Source organism: Eumetopias jubatus, unplaced genomic scaffold, assembly GCF_037043125.1.
Source record: "Eumetopias jubatus isolate StellerSeaLion01/CBP00866 unplaced genomic scaffold, mEumJub1_p1.0 scaffold_15, whole genome shotgun sequence".
Classification (NCBI taxonomy): Eukaryota; Metazoa; Chordata; class Mammalia; order Carnivora; family Otariidae; genus Eumetopias; species Eumetopias jubatus.
This window is the reverse complement of record NW_028274821.1, coordinates 1,884,148-1,903,368: the sequence shown is the minus strand read 5'-3', so window position 1 is coordinate 1,903,368 and position 19,221 is coordinate 1,884,148. Positions and strand designations below refer to the sequence as shown.

The 19,221-nt window shown below is 54.5% G+C and overlaps 1 protein-coding gene across 1 annotated transcript; it reads right to left on the bottom strand.

The window, feature by feature from the left end:
* Positions 1 to 11,445: 11,445 nt before the first annotated feature.
* On the bottom strand, positions 11,446 to 18,398 carry LOC148162356 (NUT family member 2G-like). Its single transcript, XM_088019090.1, has 7 exons — positions 18,383 to 18,398; positions 16,030 to 16,747; positions 15,234 to 15,362; positions 14,700 to 14,839; positions 13,951 to 14,246; positions 12,892 to 13,008; positions 11,446 to 12,207 (listed from the first exon to the last, which is right to left on the bottom strand). The coding sequence occupies exons 1-7, from the start codon at positions 18,396 to 18,398 to the stop codon at positions 11,446 to 11,448; spliced, it is 2,178 nt and encodes a 725-aa protein (XP_087875216.1).
* Between the last annotated feature and the right edge of the window lie 823 nt (positions 18,399 to 19,221).

Below are 19,221 nucleotides of genomic sequence, written 5' to 3'. Positions count from 1 at the left end.
TCAAATACACAACCTAACCCTACACCTAAAGGAGCTGGAGAAAGAACAGCAAATAAAGCCTAAACCCAGCAGGAGAAGAGAAATCATAAAGATCAGAGCAGAAATCAATGAACTAGAAACCAAAAGAACAGTAGAACAGATCAACGAAACTAGGAGCTGGTTCTTTGAAAGAATTAACAAGATTGATAAACCCCTGGCCAGACTGATCCAAAAGAAAAGAGAAATGACCCAAATCAACAAAATCATGAATGAAAGAGGAGAGATCACAACCAACACCAAAGAAATACAAACAATTATAAGAACATATTATGAGCAACTCTATGCCAGCAAATTAGATAACCTGGAAGAAATGGGTGCATTCCTAGAGATGTATCAACTACCCAAATTGAACCAGGAAGAAATAGAAAACCTGAACAGACCTATAACCACTAAGGAAATTGAAACAGTCATCAAAAATCTCCCAAGAAACAAAAGCCCAGGGCCAGATGGCTTCCCAGGGGAATTCTATCAGACATTTCAAGAAGAATTAATACCTATTCTCCTGAAACTGTTCCAAAAAATAGAAATGGAAGGGAAACTTCCAAACTCATTTTATGAGGCCAGCATTACCTTGATCCCAAAACCAGACAAAGACCCCATCAAAAAAGAGAATTACAGACCAATATCCTTGATGAACATGGAAGCAAAAATTCTCACCAAAATACTAGCCAATAGGATCCAACAGTACATTAAAAGGATTATTCACCATGACCAAGTGGGATTTATTCCTGGGCTGCAAGGCTGGTTCAACATCCACAAATCAATCAACGTGATACAATACATTAACAAAAGAAAGAGCAAGAATCATATGATCCTCTCATTAGATGCAGAAAAAGCATTTGACAAAGTACAACATCCTTTCTTGATCAAAACTCTTCAGAGTATAGAGATAGAGGGTACATACCTCAATATCATAAAAACCATCTATGAAAAACCTACAGCGAATATCATTCTCAATGGGGAAAGGCTAAGAGCTTTTCCCCTAAGGTCAGGAATGCGGCAGGGATGTCCACTCTCACCACTGCTATTCAACATAGTATTAGAAGTCCTAGCCACAGCAATCAGACAACAAAAAGAAATCCAAGGCATCCAAATCGGCAAAGAGGAAGTCAAACTCTCACTCTTTGCAGATGATATGATACTGTATGTGGAAAACCCAAAAGACTCCACGCCAAAACTGCTAAAACTCATACAGGAATTCAGTCAAGTAGCAGGCTATAAAATCAATGCACAGAAATCAGTGGCATTCCTATACACCAACAACAAGACAGAAGAGAGACAAATCAAGGAATCTATCCCATTTACAATTGCACCCAAAACCATTAGATACCTAGGAATAAATCTAACCAAAGAGGCAAAGGATCTGTACTCAGAAAACTATAAAATACTCATGAAAGAAATTGAGGAAGACACAAAGAAATGGAAAAACGTTCCATGCTCATGGATTGGGAGAATAAACATTGTGAAGATGTCAATGCTACCTAGAGCAATCTACACATTCAATGCAATCCCCATCAAAATACCATCCACTTTTTTCAAAGAAATGGAACAAATAATCCTAAAATTTGTATGGAACCAGAAGAGACCCAGAATAGCCAGAGGAATACTGAAAAAGAAAAGCAAAGCTGGCGGCCTCACAATTCCGGACTTCCAGCTCTATTACAAAGCTGTCATCATCAAGACAGTATGGTACTGGCACAAGAACAGACACATAGATCAATGGAAGAGAATAGAGAGCCCAGAAATGGACCCTCAACTCTATGGTCAACTTATTTTTGACAAAGCAGGAAAGAATGTCCAATGGCAAAAAGACAGTCTCTTCAACAAATGGTGTTGGGAAAATTGGACAGCCACATGCAGAAGAATGAAACTGGACCATTTCCTTATACCACACACAAAAATAGACTCCAAATGGTTGAAAGACCTAAACGTGAGACAGGAGTCCATCCAAATCCTAAAGGAGAACACAGGTAGCAACCTTTTCGACCTTAGCCGCAGCAACTTCTTCCTAGAAACATCGCCAAAGGCACGGGAAGCCAGGGCAAAAATGAACTATTGGGATTTCATCAAGATAAAAAGCTTTTGCACAGCAAAAGAAACAGTCCACAAAACCAAAAGACAACCGACAGAATGGGAGAAAATATTTGCAAACGACATATCAGATAAAGGGCTAGTATCCAAAATCTATAAAGAACTTATCAAACTCAACACCCAAAGAACAAATAATCCAATCAAGAAATGGGCAGAAGACATGAACAGACATTTCTCCAAAGAAGACATCCAAATGGCCAACAGACACACGAAAAAGTGCTCAACATCGCTCGGCATCAGGGAAATCCAAATCAAAACCTCAATGTGATACCACCTCACACCCGTCAGAATGGCTAAAATTAACAAGTCAGGGAATGACAGATGTTGGCGGGGATGTGGAGAAAGGGGAACCCTCCTACACTGTTGGTGGGAATGCAAGCTGGTGCAACCACTCTGGAAAACAGTATGGAGGTTCCTCAAACAGTTGAAATTAGAGCTACCGTTCGATCCAGCAATTGCACTACTGGGTATTTACCCCAAAGATACAAATGTAGGGACCCGAAGGGGTACGTGTACCTCAATGTTTATAGCAGCAATGTCCACAATAGCCAAACTGTGGAAAGAGCCAAGATGCCCATCGACAGATGAATGGATAAAGAAGAAGTGGTATATATACACAATGGAATATTATGCAGCCATCAAAAGGAATGAGAGCTTGCCATTTGCAACGACGTGGATGGAACTGGAGGGTGTTATGCTGAGTGAAATAAGTCAATCAGAGAAAGACATGTATCACATGACCTCACTGATATGAGGAATTCTTAATCTCAGGAAACAAACTGAGTGTTACTGGAGTGGTTGGGGGTGGGAGGGATGGGGTGGCTGGGTGATAGACATTGGGGAGGGTATGTGCTACGGTGAGCACTGTGAATTGTGCAAGACTGTTGAATCACAGATCTGTACTTCTGAAACAAATAACGCAACATATTTTAAGAAAAAAGAAAAAGAAGAAGATAACAGGAGAGGAAGAAAAGGGGAGTATGTCAGAGGGGGAGACGAACCATGAGAGATGATGGACTCTGAAAAACAAACTGAGGGTTCTAGAGGGGAGGGGGTAGGGGGATGGGTTAGCCTGGTGATGGGTATTGAGGAGGGCACGTTCTGCATGGAGCATTGGGTGTTATGAACAAACAATGAATCATGGAACACTGCACCAAAAACTAATGATGTAATATATGGTGATTAACATAACAATAAAAAATTAATAAAAAAAAAGAGAGAGAGAGTGCACATCTGAGGGTTCATGCAAGCACAGGGAGAGAGAGAGAATCTCAAGCAGACTCCCTACCCAACACAGAGCCCCACACCCAGCTTGATCTCATGACCCTGAGATCATGACCTGAGCCAAGCAAAATCAAGAGTCCAATGCTTAATCGACTGGGCCACCTAGGCGTCCCTGTTTGCAATTTTTCGATATTACAAACAATGCTGCTATGAATATTCATGGCTTGGTCTTCATGTGGTCATCTGTTTTCATTTTTCTTGGGTAGATTCCTGGGAAAGGACTGAAAGTGCTGGGTTGTACGTAAGTTTATCTTCAATGTTCTATAAGCTGACAAATTGCTTTCCAAAGAGTCTTCACCATTTCAATCCCTGCTCTCGTGTAGGAAACTTCCACTTTATTCTACGGGCTTTGCCCACACTTGTCTTTTTATTATAGTCCTCCTCAGGGTGTGAGGCTCTGTCTTCCTATTGTTTTAATCAGCTTCCTCCTAACGACCAACAAGGTCGAACGTGTTTGCATGGGCTTCATTGCTGCTTGCGTGTTTTCTTTAGTGAAAATGTCCATCAGATCTTTTGCCTATTTCAGAAAGTGTTTTGTTTGTCTTTTTATCGAGTTGTCTATGATCTTTACCAGGTATGTGATGTGTGAATATTTTCTCCAAGTCTCTGGCTTGTCTTTTCATATTTTCCACAGTGGCTTTTGGAGAGCAAAAATTTTTAATTTTGATGACGTCTAGTAAGTTTGGTTTTTCTATGGATCGTGCTTTTGGTGTCATATCTAAGAGATCACGAAGGCTTTCTACTGTTTTCATTGAGAAATTACATTTGGGTTGATCTTTAGTTCACTGTTGTCTAGAGTGATGTAAGTTTTTTCTGTTGGTTGGGTTTTTTGGATTTTCTTGTGACTCATCCATTTGTCCAGGCACTATTTCTCAGTTAAAAAAAAAAAAAAGGTCAGTCTTTCCCTCACTGAATTGTTTTGGGGCCTTTGTTGAAAATCAGTTTATAATAAAAGATAAGATTTTATTTCTGTACTCTCACTTCTGTGCCATTGTCCTAGATGTGCACTCTTATTCCAGATTTCCACTGTCTAGACTAATATGCGTTGTAGCAAATTTTGAACCAGATAGTGCAAGTTTTCCAGATTTGTTGTTTTTCCAAACTATTTAGGCTATTTTAGGCCTTTAACATTCCCATATATATTATAGGATCAGCTGGTCAATTTATACCTCTAAAAAATCTGCTAGGATTTCCACAGGGACTGGATTAAATTTATAGGTGAATTTGAGAATTTCCTTCTTGATAATATGAAATCTCCTGATCCTTGAACAAGAAATGTTTCTCTATTTACTTAGATCTTTAACTTCTCTCAGCAATATTCTATAGTTTTCACTTGTACGTCGTCTTTATTAAATTTATAACTAAGTATTTTCCATACTATTGTGAATGAAATTATTTTGTTAATTTCTTTTCATATTTCCATACCTAGTGTACAGAAATACCATTGCCTTTTGTAAGAAATATTGCTTCTCAGGATCTTCAACCTTTATTAATTCTAATCTCTTTTGTATTGTTTTGGTGGGTTCGTTGGAATTTTGTACGTAGAGGATCATGTCCTCTGCAAATAAAAGTTCTACATATTCCATTCAAAGTTGGGTTACTCCAATTTCTTATTTTTTAGAGACCATATTTATAAGGACCTTGCTTTTTAAATATGGTCCGTCAGTCTCTATGTTTAAATTGGAGTGTTTGACTTTTCACACTTAGGTGATTACTGATGTGGCTGGAAGTATATTTTCCAGTTAGCTACTTGTTTTCTGTGTGTCTCTTATATTTTCCCCACTTTTACTTGTCTACTTCTTTCTTCTCCACATTTTTTATTGTGCCATCTAATTCCTCTGTTAATCCTCTAACTATATTTTTAGTGACTTTCATAGTGACTGCTATAGTTGTTGGGGTTCTCCAGAAAAACAGAGCTAATAGGAATCAGGAGAGAGAGAAAGACAGACAGACAAAGACAGAGAGAGACAGATTGATCAGTTATGAGGGATTGGCTCACATAATCATGGAGGATGAGAAGTCCCATGATCTGCCACCTGCACACTGGACCCAGGAAAGCAAGTGATGTTATCCCAGTCTGAGTTCAGGGTAGGAGAGGGTTTCGTGTTGCTGGCACGAAGACAGTGGGGCTACGTGGCAAGGGATGTGGTGGTCTCATGTAGCTGAGATTGGCCCTTGAGGATGCCAGGAGGAAACGAGGACCTCAGAGAGTCAGCTGCATGGAACTGAATTGTGCTGTGACCAAGGACAAGCTTGGGCATGGGTTTTCTACCCAGAGCCTCCCAATGAGAATGCAGACCTGTGGACAGCTTCTCTTCAGCCTCAGCAGACTTTGGGTGGCGAATCTCCTGTGATTTCTCCCAATTCTCTGCTGCTCCACACATGCCTCGATTCCTCCCACATCCCCTGTGTGCCCATACATGTCACAACACCTCCAGATACTGCCCGGGGCTCCTCGAAGCCCCCCATCCACCCCGACACTGCTGGGGTTCCTCTGAGCCCACATCCACCCCAACACTGCTGGGGTTCCTCCCAGCAACCGCCATCCACCCCGATGCTGCTGGGGCTCCTCCCAGCCCCTCATTCACCCGAACATTGCTGGGGCTTCTCAGAGCACCCCCATCCACCCTGACAGTGCCAGGGCTCCTCCCAACACCCCCGCATCCACCCCAATGCTGCTGTGGGCTCCATGGGTCCTGCAACTCCTCCAAAGACCCTGTTCCTTGACACAACTTTTTGCTTTCAGGTTGCTATGAACCCCAAATCCCTGGAGATCCTCCCATGCCCTCCGTGCCCCCAGAAACTACTGTGACTCTTTACAAGCTGCTGGTGCCCCCCATACCCTGTGATCACTTCCAAGTTCTCTCTGTGCTCCTAGATACCCCTGTGACCCCCTTTCAGTCTCCTGTGACCCAGGTTATAACTGCAGTGGTCCATGTCTTCTGCAACCAGAGACACTCCTGCAACCACCTTCAGGTTGACTGCACCCCAGACTCCCTAGACTCCACCAAGTCCCCTGCACCTCCCCAGACTGCAGGGGACCCCACCTGAGTCTCTTGCACCCTGAGACTGCAGGGGACCCCACCCAAGTGCCCTGTACCCCCCAACTCCAGGGCCCCCCCCCCGGGTCCCCTGTACACTTAGTCAGTAAGAAGGAACAGCCTCCTCCTCAGGTACTGCTGGGATCCTTGTGCCTCACTTAGCTAGGCTTGTTCTGGGCCTGGGGTCAGCTTGGGGTGGAAGCGTGGGGTCTTGTCAGGAGTTTCCTGAACGAGTCTTGCCTGTCCTGCACATGGCTTCCTAAATTCCCCTGTATACACACTGCTTTTGAAAGTCCTAATTTCCCAGAGTCTCACTGTCAGCCTATCTCCTGGGCTTGAAATGGTCTGTTGCATGTCTGTACAGTCTCCTGAGTCAGGTGTCTGCTGGTTCCGAGTGACCTGGTAGTTTTCGGGCAGCGCCCACTCGTTTTCCCACCTGTGTCTGAGCGATGCAAACAGACACGAACATCTGGCATCAGGCCTTCAGGAACCCCCAGACAGATGAGAATGATGGCACACAATTATTTGTAAATGAGGTCTGGTCTGCTCCCTCACGTTGGAGGAGGGGAACCAGAAACCAGGCTGCTGCTGGCCGGAGACGGAGACCATGGCCATGCGGGGGCTGGGGGCAGGTAACAGTGCCACAAAACTTGCTTCTTTCTTTGATTGGGCGTGTGCCGGTCACTGGAAACCTATGGCTATTTTCCAGAGCTCCTATAAAGTTGGTTGAAAAGTTTCTGGGGCTTTTTTTGTTTTGTTTCTTGTGACATTTCTGTGGGGAAACAAGATCTTGGACTGTCCTAATCCACAATTTCATAGCTCAACATTCCTTGCCCTTTGATATAAGTTTTAGAATACGTTTGTTGATTTTGACCAAAGAAAAGTCCTACTGGGAGCTGATAGGAATTGCATTTTAAGCCTGTAAATCAATTTGGGAGGAATTAACATTTCCTACATCGACTCTTCCCATCCATGCAAACAATACCTCTCTGCACTCACTTAGTCTTGCTTGCTTTCACTAGTTCTATAAGTTTCATTGTCCGGGTCCTCTATATTTCTTAAAATATTATACCAAACATCTCATTTTGGAGGGAACTATGATATAGGTTTTAAATTTTGGTTTCTAATTGTTTGTTGCTAGTCTATGGTAATATGATCAGCTGCATATTATACTGATCTTTTATTCTAAGACTTTGCTAAAGTAATGTATTATAACTTGTGAGTTTTCTCATAGGGTCCTTGGAATTTTCTATATAGACAGTTATGTCATCTGCAAATAATAACAGGAATATTTATTTTTTTCCAAACCATATGCCTGTATTTCCACTTCTTGCTATACTACACTAACTAGAACCTATAATAGTAAGTTGAAAGGGGATGAGAGAAGATATTCTTGCCTTGTTTTTGAACTCAGGGGAAAAGCTTTACCCTCATTTTTATCTATATATAATTTAAAGTTTAAGTTTTGAACACATTAGAGTACAATGCAATTATGTTTGTTCAGTTCCTTTATGAGGGTTCTTCAAATATCATTGGAGCAAACTCTTTTAATGTCAATTTTATCTAGATATTCTCAATATTTGCCTGCAGGGTAACCAATGGGGAATGCCTGGAAAACATGAACCCCAGGCTACTGAACATGTATTTATCAAAAGTACCCAGACAGGAGAGTATAATGTCCATTGCTTTCTGGGACAGCAAAGAGATCCAGCAAAGCCAGTGTCCAGGTAACAATGGGGAGGGAAGAATGGGGTATGATCTGAATCCCGCTGTTGGTTCTGATGACACCACCAGCTCCCACTGCCACTGGTTTGTCTGTTCGTATATGCTTTAGAGGCTTTACTTCAGCACAATAACTAGGAGAAAAATCTACATTGGATTGCAAGATACAGGAGCAATTTACCATGAACAATAGTTCTATTTATATATTTTTAGGGGCCTTATAAGCTACAAAAATCTTAGGGATCCCTCTGTAGTTTGTGTTCGTGGGCGGAAGACATCTCTCAGTGTCCATACACCTTGTACACTTTCACACAACACACGTCCCTGAAACAGGATCTTCAGAATGAACCACGACAAAGAACATTCCAAAGGACAAATGATGGAATGAGGGCGGACTCTGACCTTCAGAGACTGTGGGGAGGAAGGAGAAGGAACCCTCAGACAGCACAGCCTAACCCCAAGATATTTTACTAAAACGAGCACCAAGGGCCCAGGTTTGCACACAGGCATCCCAGACGGAGCGGGCCCTCAGAACTCAGGGAGTCACGTCCAGGGCCCTCCCAGGAGACGTGCCAGGTGATGGGCTCCCCTGCCACAGCCTGTCTGGAGGAGGGTCCCGTCAACAAGTAGGTCGTGGGGCCCACAAGTGGGGACTTTCCAAGCCCAGACTCTCCAGAGCAGATACTTGAGCAGGAATGACTCCAGCTCGGCCCACGTTCTGTCCGAATACCCAGCCCCAGACACCATCTCTCTCTGCCGGAGCTTCCTGTGACACCTGTGTCCAGGGACGGCGGACGATCGATGGAGGCGTGGACGCAGGCAGGGCTCCCCCGTTATCAGCCGCTGGGCGAGCACAGTGTGTGTGGGGGGGGACGGGGCGCCCTGGTGGAGATTCCCCAAGCGGGCTGCTCTCCTCTTCCCACCGTGTGCACAGCAGCCTGGGGGGCACACGCATCTCTGAACGAACAAACGTGCAGCCACGGAAGGGTGGTCACGGGGGCCTGACCTTCCCGGTGCCCTCAGAAGGCAAGCGTTGTCGTCAGTGGTGACAGGAGTGCTCCTCTATCCGAGGGACTCTCCAGGACTCCATGACCCCAGTGTTGGACCTCGTCCTAGGGGAGCGGGAGGAGGATCTGCAGCCAAACCCGCGGGGCCGACTGACAGGGCCACCCCGTGACTGCCCTCAGTCCCCAGGCCTCCCAGAGCCCACGGGAGCTTTCTCGGGAAAGCGTGAGGCCTGGCTCCCCGCAGGCTCTCTGTGGAGACCCAGCGAGCTGACCGGGAGCTGCCCCTGCTGGACGGCAGAGCACAGCTGGCCCCGCTCTGTGCGAGCGTCGCGATTTCCCCGCGGGCCGCGGGGTGACCTCCTCATCCCCGCAGATTCCTCCCACTTACCGGGAGCTCCCTCCCGACTCTGCCCTACACGCGGTCCCCGCGAGCTGTCACCTCTCCTAACTCGTTCTGTGATGAGGAAGTTTGGCTGCCGTGAAAATCTGAAAAGTTTCTCCATTTTTTCCCTTGCCACTGGACTGACCTCGGATTTTCCGAGGAACGCAGGCGAATCTTCGCCCACGCCGTGAGCATCCAGCGCCTGCCGAGCGCACACCATGGACAGGGACACGGTGGGGTGACGCGCACGGGGTGGCAACCTCTGTCTGCGTCCGGCTGAGCCCCTGAGCCCCTTCGTCTTGGGGAGGCCAGGCTGGACAGGGAGGGGCAGCCGCTGCGGAGTGCGGCCAAGATGAAACCTCTGCTGCAGGAAGGGGCAGGAGGGTGGGGAGCACTCCAGAGCCGCCTGCCTGGGAGGGAGGGAGGGAAGGCAGCGGAAGAGCACCTGTGGGGTGGCTGTGGAGCGGGACGAGGACCTGGCATGAGTTCCCTTCTTGCCTGAGCTCTTTGCTGGGGGGGGGGGGCGGTGGGAGGGGGGCAAGCAGAGGGCCAGGCGTCCCTCGGACCCGGATGGCCTTGGCCCCGTGCTGCTGCAGGGACGCACATCTGTGAGTGGCGAGCGCTGTAGGGGCCTCGCCCAAACCTGGAAAAGGCATCAGAACCTAGAACCTGGGGAGGAGGCGTTGGCTGGGAGGGAGGAGGGTGAAGGTGCCGAGCTTGCTGCTGGGATCAGAGCATCTGGGCGGGGCGGGGCTAGGGGCTGGAGGGCACCAGCTCACCCACGAGGGGAGGTGAGCAGACTGCGGGGGCAGGCAGCTGTGGGAGCAGCAGGGTCCCTTCCCTGCGCAGCTCCTGTCCCTCAGTGTCGGCTCATCTCACTGTCACGAGCCGGGCAGATGGCCTATCTGACGTGGCGGCTGTGCCAGCGCCCCGGGAGGGCTCCCCTCAGCCTGGAGCCCAGCTCCCAGCCGGCCCTGGGGCTGCAGATGCCTGGGCCCACGGCCCCCGGGGTGGGCTGCGCTCCTGCGTGGTGGTTGGGGTCTGTTTGTAGGAACCGTTTCACGTGACAATGAGAGTCTGTGTCCACATCTGTTCACACAGGGGTCCCTCGAGGGAGGGAAGGGAGGCGGTAAGTGTGGGGTGTCTTCGCAGACCCAGGGACCCTGGCCAGCCCCCTCGCTCTGCGTCCACAGCAAGGTGGGCCCCTCGCATGGTTGGAGAAGTCGGTCTGGCCCAGAAATCCCGCCCCGGGACTTGGTGTCTGCCCCACAGCTGGCGTTCTCGTGTGCACACCGCGGCCAGTGCCCCCGAGTCTCCCCTCATCCGTTCCCCGCGTCCGTCCTCACTGGGATTAGGAGGACCCCCCAACGTCCCTCCTATTTCAATGATCCGCTGCGACTGGAAGACGCTCCTCCCACCACGAGGCCAGAGGCCCAGAGCCTGTCTGCTCAGGCCCCCACACAGGGAGCCCTGGAGGGGCTGAGGGTCGCCAGCCCGGCCAGCCCCGTGGCTGGACGCTTCGGGGAGGCAGCGGGGAGCCCCCGAAGACGGGGCTGTCTGCAGACTCCATTCTCAGAAACGGTCGTGGTGCGGAGGGCTCCCCATCCCTGGACGTTCAGGGGTCCCGATGGTGACGGGAGCCCCAGGAGGCCGGCCCCTCTCCATGCAGAGACACAGACACCAGCAGGAAGACAGTGGCCCCACACATTTCCCAGCAAAACCATCTTTATTCCAATTTACACACAGTGCCCCAGTGGGCGGCGGCCACCCCGCCCCCACGGTCATCCCCCCCCCCCCCCGAGCCCCACAGGCAGGATCAGCACCGGAATGAGGAGGAGCCCTGGGGTGCACTGGCCCTGGAGGGCGGCCCCACTGCTCCCTACTGGCTACAGTGCCGCTTCTTCCTCCTGCCCGTGACGAAGGAGTCACACCTTCTCTTTGCAGGCTGTGAGGGGTGAACCAGCCCCATGGCCGAGGCCGGCCTCGCGGAGCCCCTGAGGTTGGCCCCAGGGAGGGGCGTCTTCCCAGCAGGGGCTGGGCCCCCACACAGAGCCCGCTTCCTGGACTTGGTAGCTGGGGGCGTGGCCGGGCTGAGGCCTATCCTCTGAGGAGAGGGGGCCCGGGGAGACCCCCACGGGCCCCGACCTCCAGGGCTGGGGAAGCCCGAGGCAGGAGCGGGACTCAGGGAGAGCCCCCAGGGCAGCAGGCTGTGCTGAGAGGCCAGGAGGAAGGCCAGGCTGGGGAGCTCCTCCTCGTCCTCACTGGACCCGTCCACTGGCCCTCGAGTGTCCCGAGCAGGAGGGGCCTCTCTGAGAACGGGCGCGTCCCTGGGGCCCGGTCGAGCGGAGGGGCACCTTTGACCCTGGGGAGGGGAGGGGGGCCATCCGGCCGGGGGTGCGGGGGACTCCTGCCCTCCGGGAGAGAGCGCAAAGGCTCTGGGCCCGGACAGGTGTGTGTGTGCTCGGCCGTGCCTCGGAAGGTCCTGGCCGTCAGTCTCCGCTGGGCAGGCTTTGTTGCTGACCCCCAGCCCCAGTCCGGGACCGGCCTCACTCTCAGGACCAGGGCCCGACCGGGCTGCGCGGTGACGGGGGGCTGCCTGCACCTCCTCCGCCTTCAAGGCCACCAGTCTTTTCTTCACCAGCTGAGAGGAAGGAGGTGACAGTGACTGGCCAGCACAGGGGTATGAGACAGGTAGGTGGGACAGTGGCCCTGGGAGAGGAGGGGAGCGGTGACCCACCAGGCTGTGGCTCTCCTGACATCCTCCTGAGACCCTCCCTCCCTTCCCAGGCTGCCCATCTTCCCCTTCCCATGCTGCACTCTGTACCCACCCAGAGCTGGCCTCCCCAGTGCTGGGACTCGCAAGAAGGGAAGGGGGACAGAGTCACGTGGGCCTTTATTCTGCCCCACCCCCTGGCTCACTTGTGTCGGTTCTCTCCCCTGGCTCACCTGGGTCCCCTCTCTCCCCTGGCTCACCTGGGTCCCCTCCCTGTCCTGGCTCACCTGGGTCCCCTCTCTCCCCTGGCTCACCTGGTCCCCTCCCTGTCCTGGCTCACCTGGGTCCCCTCCCTGTCCTGGCTCACCTGGGTCCCCTCTCTCCCCTGGCTCACCTGGGTCCCCTCCCTGTCCTGGCTCACCTGGATCCCTTCCCTCCCCTGGCTCACCTGGGTCCCCTCTCTGTCCTGGCTCATCTGGGTCCCCTCCCTCCCCTGGTTCACCTGGGTCCCCTCTCTCTCCTGGCTCCCCTGGGTGCCCTCTCTCATGGCTCACCTGCGTCCCCTCTCTCCCCTGGCTCACCTGGGACCCCTCCCTCCTTCCCCTGGCTCACCTCTTCAAGGGTAAGTCCTTCCTCCTGCTCCAATTTCTCTGCTAGGGCCAGGAGGTCCAGCTGTGGTTCTGAGGAAAGCAATTCTGCCAGGAATCGGGGGTGGATGACTGCCTCCACCTGGAACAGAAGACAGAGGCTGTGGGCATGCTTGGCAGGGAGCCACCTGTGAGCCAGGAGGAACTGCAGGAAACGTGGAAAAGTAAAGACCCACCTATCCCTCTCCAAAAGGTAGGTTTTAACATCACAGTCACTGGCTACACACACACACACACACACACACACACAGCCACACGCGGACACACACACACACACATCAGGATGCACACATGTCTGCACCATCAGGCACACACACACACGCAGGCACACACAGGATCATGTGCCTGCACGCACGCACATGCACACACAGACACGTATGTGCACACACAAACACAAAAAGGCACATTTACACACAGACACAAACACACACTTGCATATGTAGACACACATGCATGTACAGACACACCACAAACACGTATGTGCACAAACCCACAGTAAGACAGGCACACAGACGCATGCACGGGGACACACGCGCACACACACAGGAATGTGCACACACCACCTGTGCACACACACCCGAATGTGCACACACCACACGTGCACACACAGACACACACATGTATACACACATGTACACATTCACACAGGCCCACAGAGAGTCACACAAAAGACACACACACACACAAGCGTGCACACATGCACACACACACAGCTCAGGCACAAGGAACAGAGCTTAATGCCAAAGGCCCGGGTGCAGCCCCGACCGGAGCGCTGGAGTGCCAATCCCTGGAATCTTGTAACGGTTTTATTTATTTATTTACTTGAGAGAGAGAATGAGGGAGAGAGAGAGCATGAGAGGGGGGAGGGCCAGAGGGAGGAGCAGACTCCCCGCTGAGCAGGGAGCCCGATGCGGGACTCGATCCCGGGACTCCAGGACCATGACCTGAGCCGAAGGCAGTCGCTCAACCGACTGAGCCACCCAGGCGCCCTCCCTGGAACCTTCTAGACACCAGGCCAGCTCACCTTGGTGATGAAGTCTTCCTGGGAACACAGCCTGTCAATGTAGCTCAGGAGACCCGGGTCCGGGTAGGTCGTGGCCTCATCCTGCTGTGGCTCCTTTCCGTCCTCTCCCCATTCACCTGCCGGCCCCCCCGGGGCTGAGTGGCCAGGCCCCAGCAGCCCCTCCATGATGTCCACGTACTCTCTCACGGCCTCAGGGGGGATCTCCTTGGGCGCCTTGTTCTCCAGGGGCCGTGGGGGTCTGTGCGGCCGCAGGCGGGAGCGCTGGGCCCTGGAACCCGCCTTCCTGCGAATGCACGCTGGGGCAGAGCGGGAGGAGGGAGGGGCGTGAGGGGCTCCAGCAGTGCATCGGGACGGCGGTGTCTGGGGGACGCTGATGTCGGTGGGGGATGGGTCACGGCCACCCGAGGCCACAGGCACCGCGGGACAGGCAGCGGGGAGAGGAGGAGAGTCTCGGAGCGATATGCGTGAGCAAGTGTGGACCCACCGACCCTCCAAGGGTCTCCCCACAGCCCACTTCCCAGGCAGACTTTGTGTTGGGTCCCCTGCCAGGAGGGGGGAGAGTAGTGAAGAAATTCACCCCGTCACCCCCTGTCCTGGCAAAGGGCAGCTGAGGCCCCGGGCTCTTGGTGGCTGCTCTGGTCAAAAGACCAATGTCCCCTTGAAGGAGGAGACGCATATGGGGACAGTGGCCTTCCCTCAGCCCCCACTGCCATGGGCCACCAGCTGCCACGGGAACGTGGGGGCCGTACCTGGCTGTGGGCCCGCTTCTGGGGCTGGGGGCGCCCGCGGCTCAGGCTTCGGCAGGGCTGGAGGAGGCAGGCCCTGGGCCACCTTCACCCACTGCAACTTCTGAATCTGCATCTCCTCCTCCAGCTCAAACTCCATGAACCTGGGGGTGAGGAGGCCCGGGCCGCACTGAGGAGGGGACCCGGCCCTGGAGCCCGCAAAGCCAGCAGCCGGTTGAGGAACCGGGAGAGGCAGTGCCTTGGAGGGGCGGCCGTGGCCGCGGCCAGCAAGGAGGCAGCCGGCTGGCTGTCCAGCACACCCCCTCCACAGCCCCCTCGGAGGGAGTCCCACCCCAGGGGAGGGGGGGTGGTCTCAGGATCCCCCAGCCCTTCCCAAGACCTTCCCATGGAGGCAGGGGTGGGTCCCGCTCAGGGGAGGGTGGAACTCCCAGGGAGGTAGGCGAGGGCAGCCCTCTGTGATGAGCATCAGCACAGTCAGACCCTGCCCTCGGCCCGGCCGTCACACCCACCAGCCCCGGGCCAGGGACCCCGACTCACTTCCCTGCCATCTCGTAGTAGATGGCGCGGTCGAAGTTGCTTCTGCGCTGCCACTCCTGCACGGCCCGCCACACTCCCTCCTCCAGCGTCATGGTGGGCTTCAGGCGGGCCAGGGACCGCAGCACCGGGCTGCAAGCCCTTGGGGTCAGGGGCCGGCTGCAGGCCGTCACCCCCAGCCTCCCCCGCCCCCAGCATGACCGCGTGCTGGCAGGTGACTGCCGGCAACGAGCCCAGGCCTCTGCAGGAAGCGCCGTCACCCCGTGTTCAGGAGGGACCCCAGATGGCACGGCCAGGCCTGCCGGGTCACAGCTCAGCAGGCGGGATCCCACGCCCTCCGCGCTCCACCAGCTCTGCCCCCTCCCCTTCTGACTGGAATCCTCCGGGACAACGAGCGTGGGGCTGCACGCAGCCTCTGCTGGGCCCCGCAGGTCCCGAGCCTCCTCTGATGTGCCGGCCCCCGGCCCTGAGACGCCCCAGCCTGTGTTCCCAGGAGACACGATGACAGAGAGCTCGGCACCCAGACAATGGCTCCTCCTCTGACACCGGGACCCTCTCTGCCTGTGAGTGCCCCCCGAACGCCACCGTGATGCCTCTGGAAGGTCAAGGTTGGCTGGACTCCCCGACGGTCGGGGTTCCGCCGAGGTGGGCGACTGAACGTTGTCCTGGCCCAGAATGCGTCTTCCCAGAGCAGGGACCCGGCCCCACACCTTCCTCCCAGCGCCCCTGGATCACCGCCCTGTGTGCGCACCCCAAGGTCGTCCTGCGTGACAGCTGCAGGAGAGCAGAGGACACTCACATGAGGAAGCAGGAGAGAGCTTCTGCATCGGGGCTCTGCGGGAGGTGCCTCCGGGCCAGCGACTTGAAGCGCTGCCAGCGCCTGAAGTTCTCGTAAACACTCTTGGGGTTACAGGAGTCCTCGGGCGAGGCCTTGGTCGGGCTCCTGGCCAGGCTGCCCTCCCTGGAAGCTCCGTGAGGCTGTGGCCCCGCGTTCGCTGGGGACACGGTGGGGGTCGGCTGGGCAGCCGGGGGCGGGGCTGGGGCTGGAAGGCCCGGGGCCAAGCCTCCCTTGCCAGCCTGGGGGCCCCCAAAGGCCGAGGCAGGCATGCTGGTCTCCAGCACAGGGGCTGCCACGAAGAGGGGTGCGGGACATGCAGCACCCCCACAGAGGGCCCCTGGAGCACTCCAGCTGAGGGGGGCCTGAGTAAGGACGATGGTCTGAGTCTGGGGTGTCTCTGAGGACCCCCATTCCGACCTGACCTGGACAATGACATTGCGGGTCCCGGTCCCACTGGGGCCAAGGCCAGGCTCTCCTACCGCCAACGGTGAGCTGGGGAGGGCTGGCAGCACCAGGGGGCCACCGGGAGGGAATGGCGGGGTCGGGCGGGGCGGCGGGTGCTGCCCCCAGAGTGGCCGCTGGGGCGGGGCGGGAGTGGGGGCGGGAAAGGGCCGAGCTGGGACGGAAGGCATGGAGGCTCCCGGGTCCGTGGTCCCATGGGGTCCCAGCACTGGAGATGCTGTGGACGGAAGGAAAGGACCAGATGGAGTCAGAGAATCCGTAGCCGGGAGGGAGGACCCGGGCCCCCTCAGTCACTGGGGAGCAGAGCGGTGAATCTCGTCGCGTGAGGGACATCACAGAAAAGGTGCAGTTGGCAAGTCTCCCCGAGGGATTTCCATGCTCTGGCCTGCAGCAGAGAATTACCGCCCCTGCCCCTCCCCCCCAGACAGCCTGTCTGCCCAGAAGAGGCAGCCTGGCCCAGCACGGACTCTGAGAAGCTCCCACGGACCCCCAGACATGACCCTCCAGCCTCAGGGGCAGGCTCCCAAGACGTGGGCCTGGCTGGACACCTGCCCTGTGGGAAATGGCCTCAGCAGGCTCCCTGACAGCTGGGGACCCCCTCCAAGGTTCCTCCTCGGCACCCAAAGGGCCTCTGTGAACAGACAGCGTCTAAAGCTTCGGGCCCCTCTCCTGCTAGCCTTCCTGTTCCTGACGCTCCCTACGCATCCCTCCCTTGTCTTCCTGGCCCAACACAACGCAACAGGAACACTTGACCTCTCTCTCTGCCATGAAAGCTCCCTCCAAACCCTGACGGGAGCCCATCTCAGATCCATCCCCCCACACACAGGACACAGGGCCAGGGTCTGCCTGCATGCAGACTCCCACGAACATTCCCAAGGGACAGCAGCTCTGGAAACTGCCCCTGGCGGCCCCGGGTCTCCCCACCCCATGGCTCTGGGCCACTGTCCTACAGCCATCGCTAGCTGTGAGTGACAGAAACTCGGGGAGCACACACCTGCGCCCCAGACCCCTGTCCCGGGAGCAGAGCCGCTGCATGCAGGCAGACCCTGGCCCTGTGTCCTGTGTGTGGGGGGATGGATCTGAGATGGGCTCCCGTCAGGGTTTGGAGGGAGCTTTCATGGCAGAGAGAGAGGTCAAGTGTTCCTGTTCCGTTGTGTTGGGCCAGGAAGACAAGGGTGGGATGCGTAGGGAGCATCAGGAAACAGGCCGAGAGGAAGCAGGTGCGCACTGCGTCTCCTCAAGAGGGAGAGTGACCCAGAGCAGCTGAGGAACCCAAGCCCTACCCTGAGGGCACTTGGTGCCCTGTCCCCGCTGAATCCAAGACCAGGGCTACCTGGCCTGGGGGCACGTCAGCTCTAGGCCGGCAGGACGGGAAGCTCTGGGCTGGGGTGTCAGACTGACCTCCAGCCCAGGTCTCGGAGAGGACCCGTCATTGCACACTTGGCCACAGACGGCCCCACGGAACAACGTTCTGGCCAAGACCGCCTCTCCCCCTGCCCCTGCCTGTGCCACCAGCTTGACACACTCCCACCTCACCCTCCAAACTGTCCAAGTGATTCTTGGCCTCCAGAGAGAATCAGTGCTCCTGCCACCATCCTTTCTGCACACACAGGGCATTTCCCCTGCCAGGTCTTGACCCGCCTTCAAGGAGCCCTCCTCCCCAGGGTCCTTGCAGGTTTCTGCGGACTCCCAGCCTCCTAGTCCCCCAGGTGAGCTGTCCTCGGGTGTCCAGTGAGCTCCCCTTCCTGTACCGACCCCGCCTACAGTGCCCCTAGCCAGTGTCACGTTTGAATCCCAAGGATTTCGGGAATGGCCGGCACTCTGACACGTCCAACCCCACCTACAGGCCTACCTCCTTCTGAAGCCATCCCCACGGGCAGGGGATGTGGCTGCCTGGCAGCCTCCACCGTGGGAAAAGTCACGTCCGGGACCCACACAGTGAGCTGCTCCAGGAGATGCTCAGGATCCAAGTCAAGGAGGGAAAAGTTTGAATCTAAACAGGGGTAGAATGCAGACTCATGACATTCTTCAACGGGGGAGGGGCGGAGGGCCACTGACCTGGGTGGGGGTGGGGAGACAGTCCACGAGTCAGGCTCTGGCAGGTAGGCCAGAACCCCAAGCTCCTTTCAAACGATACAGACAACACGATTGGGGTACGCCTTTCCAGGCCGTTTATACACTGTTTTCCAGATTCACAGCACCAAGGTGTGACTCGGTGCTCCTTTGGTTCGATTCTGTATCCAGCAACCTAGGTTTGCGTCCTCGACCCACTCTGCTTCCTATCTGGCTCTTGACTTATTCAACAGGGGCTGAGCTTTCTGGACAAAACTCAGAACAGATATTCTGACGAACACATGGGTCCTTAAGGCCACATGGAACTGAGGGTTTCAAATGAGCATCGTGTCAGCAGATCCTGTGCGTTTGGTTGCACATCAGTCTTCAGCCGTGGGTGCTTCTGTGCCCAGCGCCCTGCAGTGCTCGAAGCCGTGCAGACTCCAGCAGGACCGGCCTTACTAGGATGCCCTTTGCCGGAAAGCCCGTCTCTCGGAGAGAGGACGTGGAGCCTACCGTCCGAGACCAGAAACACGACGTCTCCTTCCCTGGCATATTACGCTGTTGTTTGATATTGATTTTTAACCTCTTTCATTATTTTAGTAGACACTTTCAAAAAGCAATTCCTTTGTTCGGTTC

Bases quoted from the DNA above. Each gene is read 5' to 3' on its own strand.
- LOC148162356 (XM_088019090.1), bottom strand. The intron at 15,363-16,029 runs GTGAGTGTCCTC...AAGGGCTTGCAG, and splicing joins GCTCTCTCCTGCTTCCTCAT to CCCGGTGCTGCGGTCCCTGG. The intron at 13,009-13,950 runs GTGAGCTGGCCT...CTTCTGTTCCAG, and splicing joins AGGAAGACTTCATCACCAAG to GTGGAGGCAGTCATCCACCC.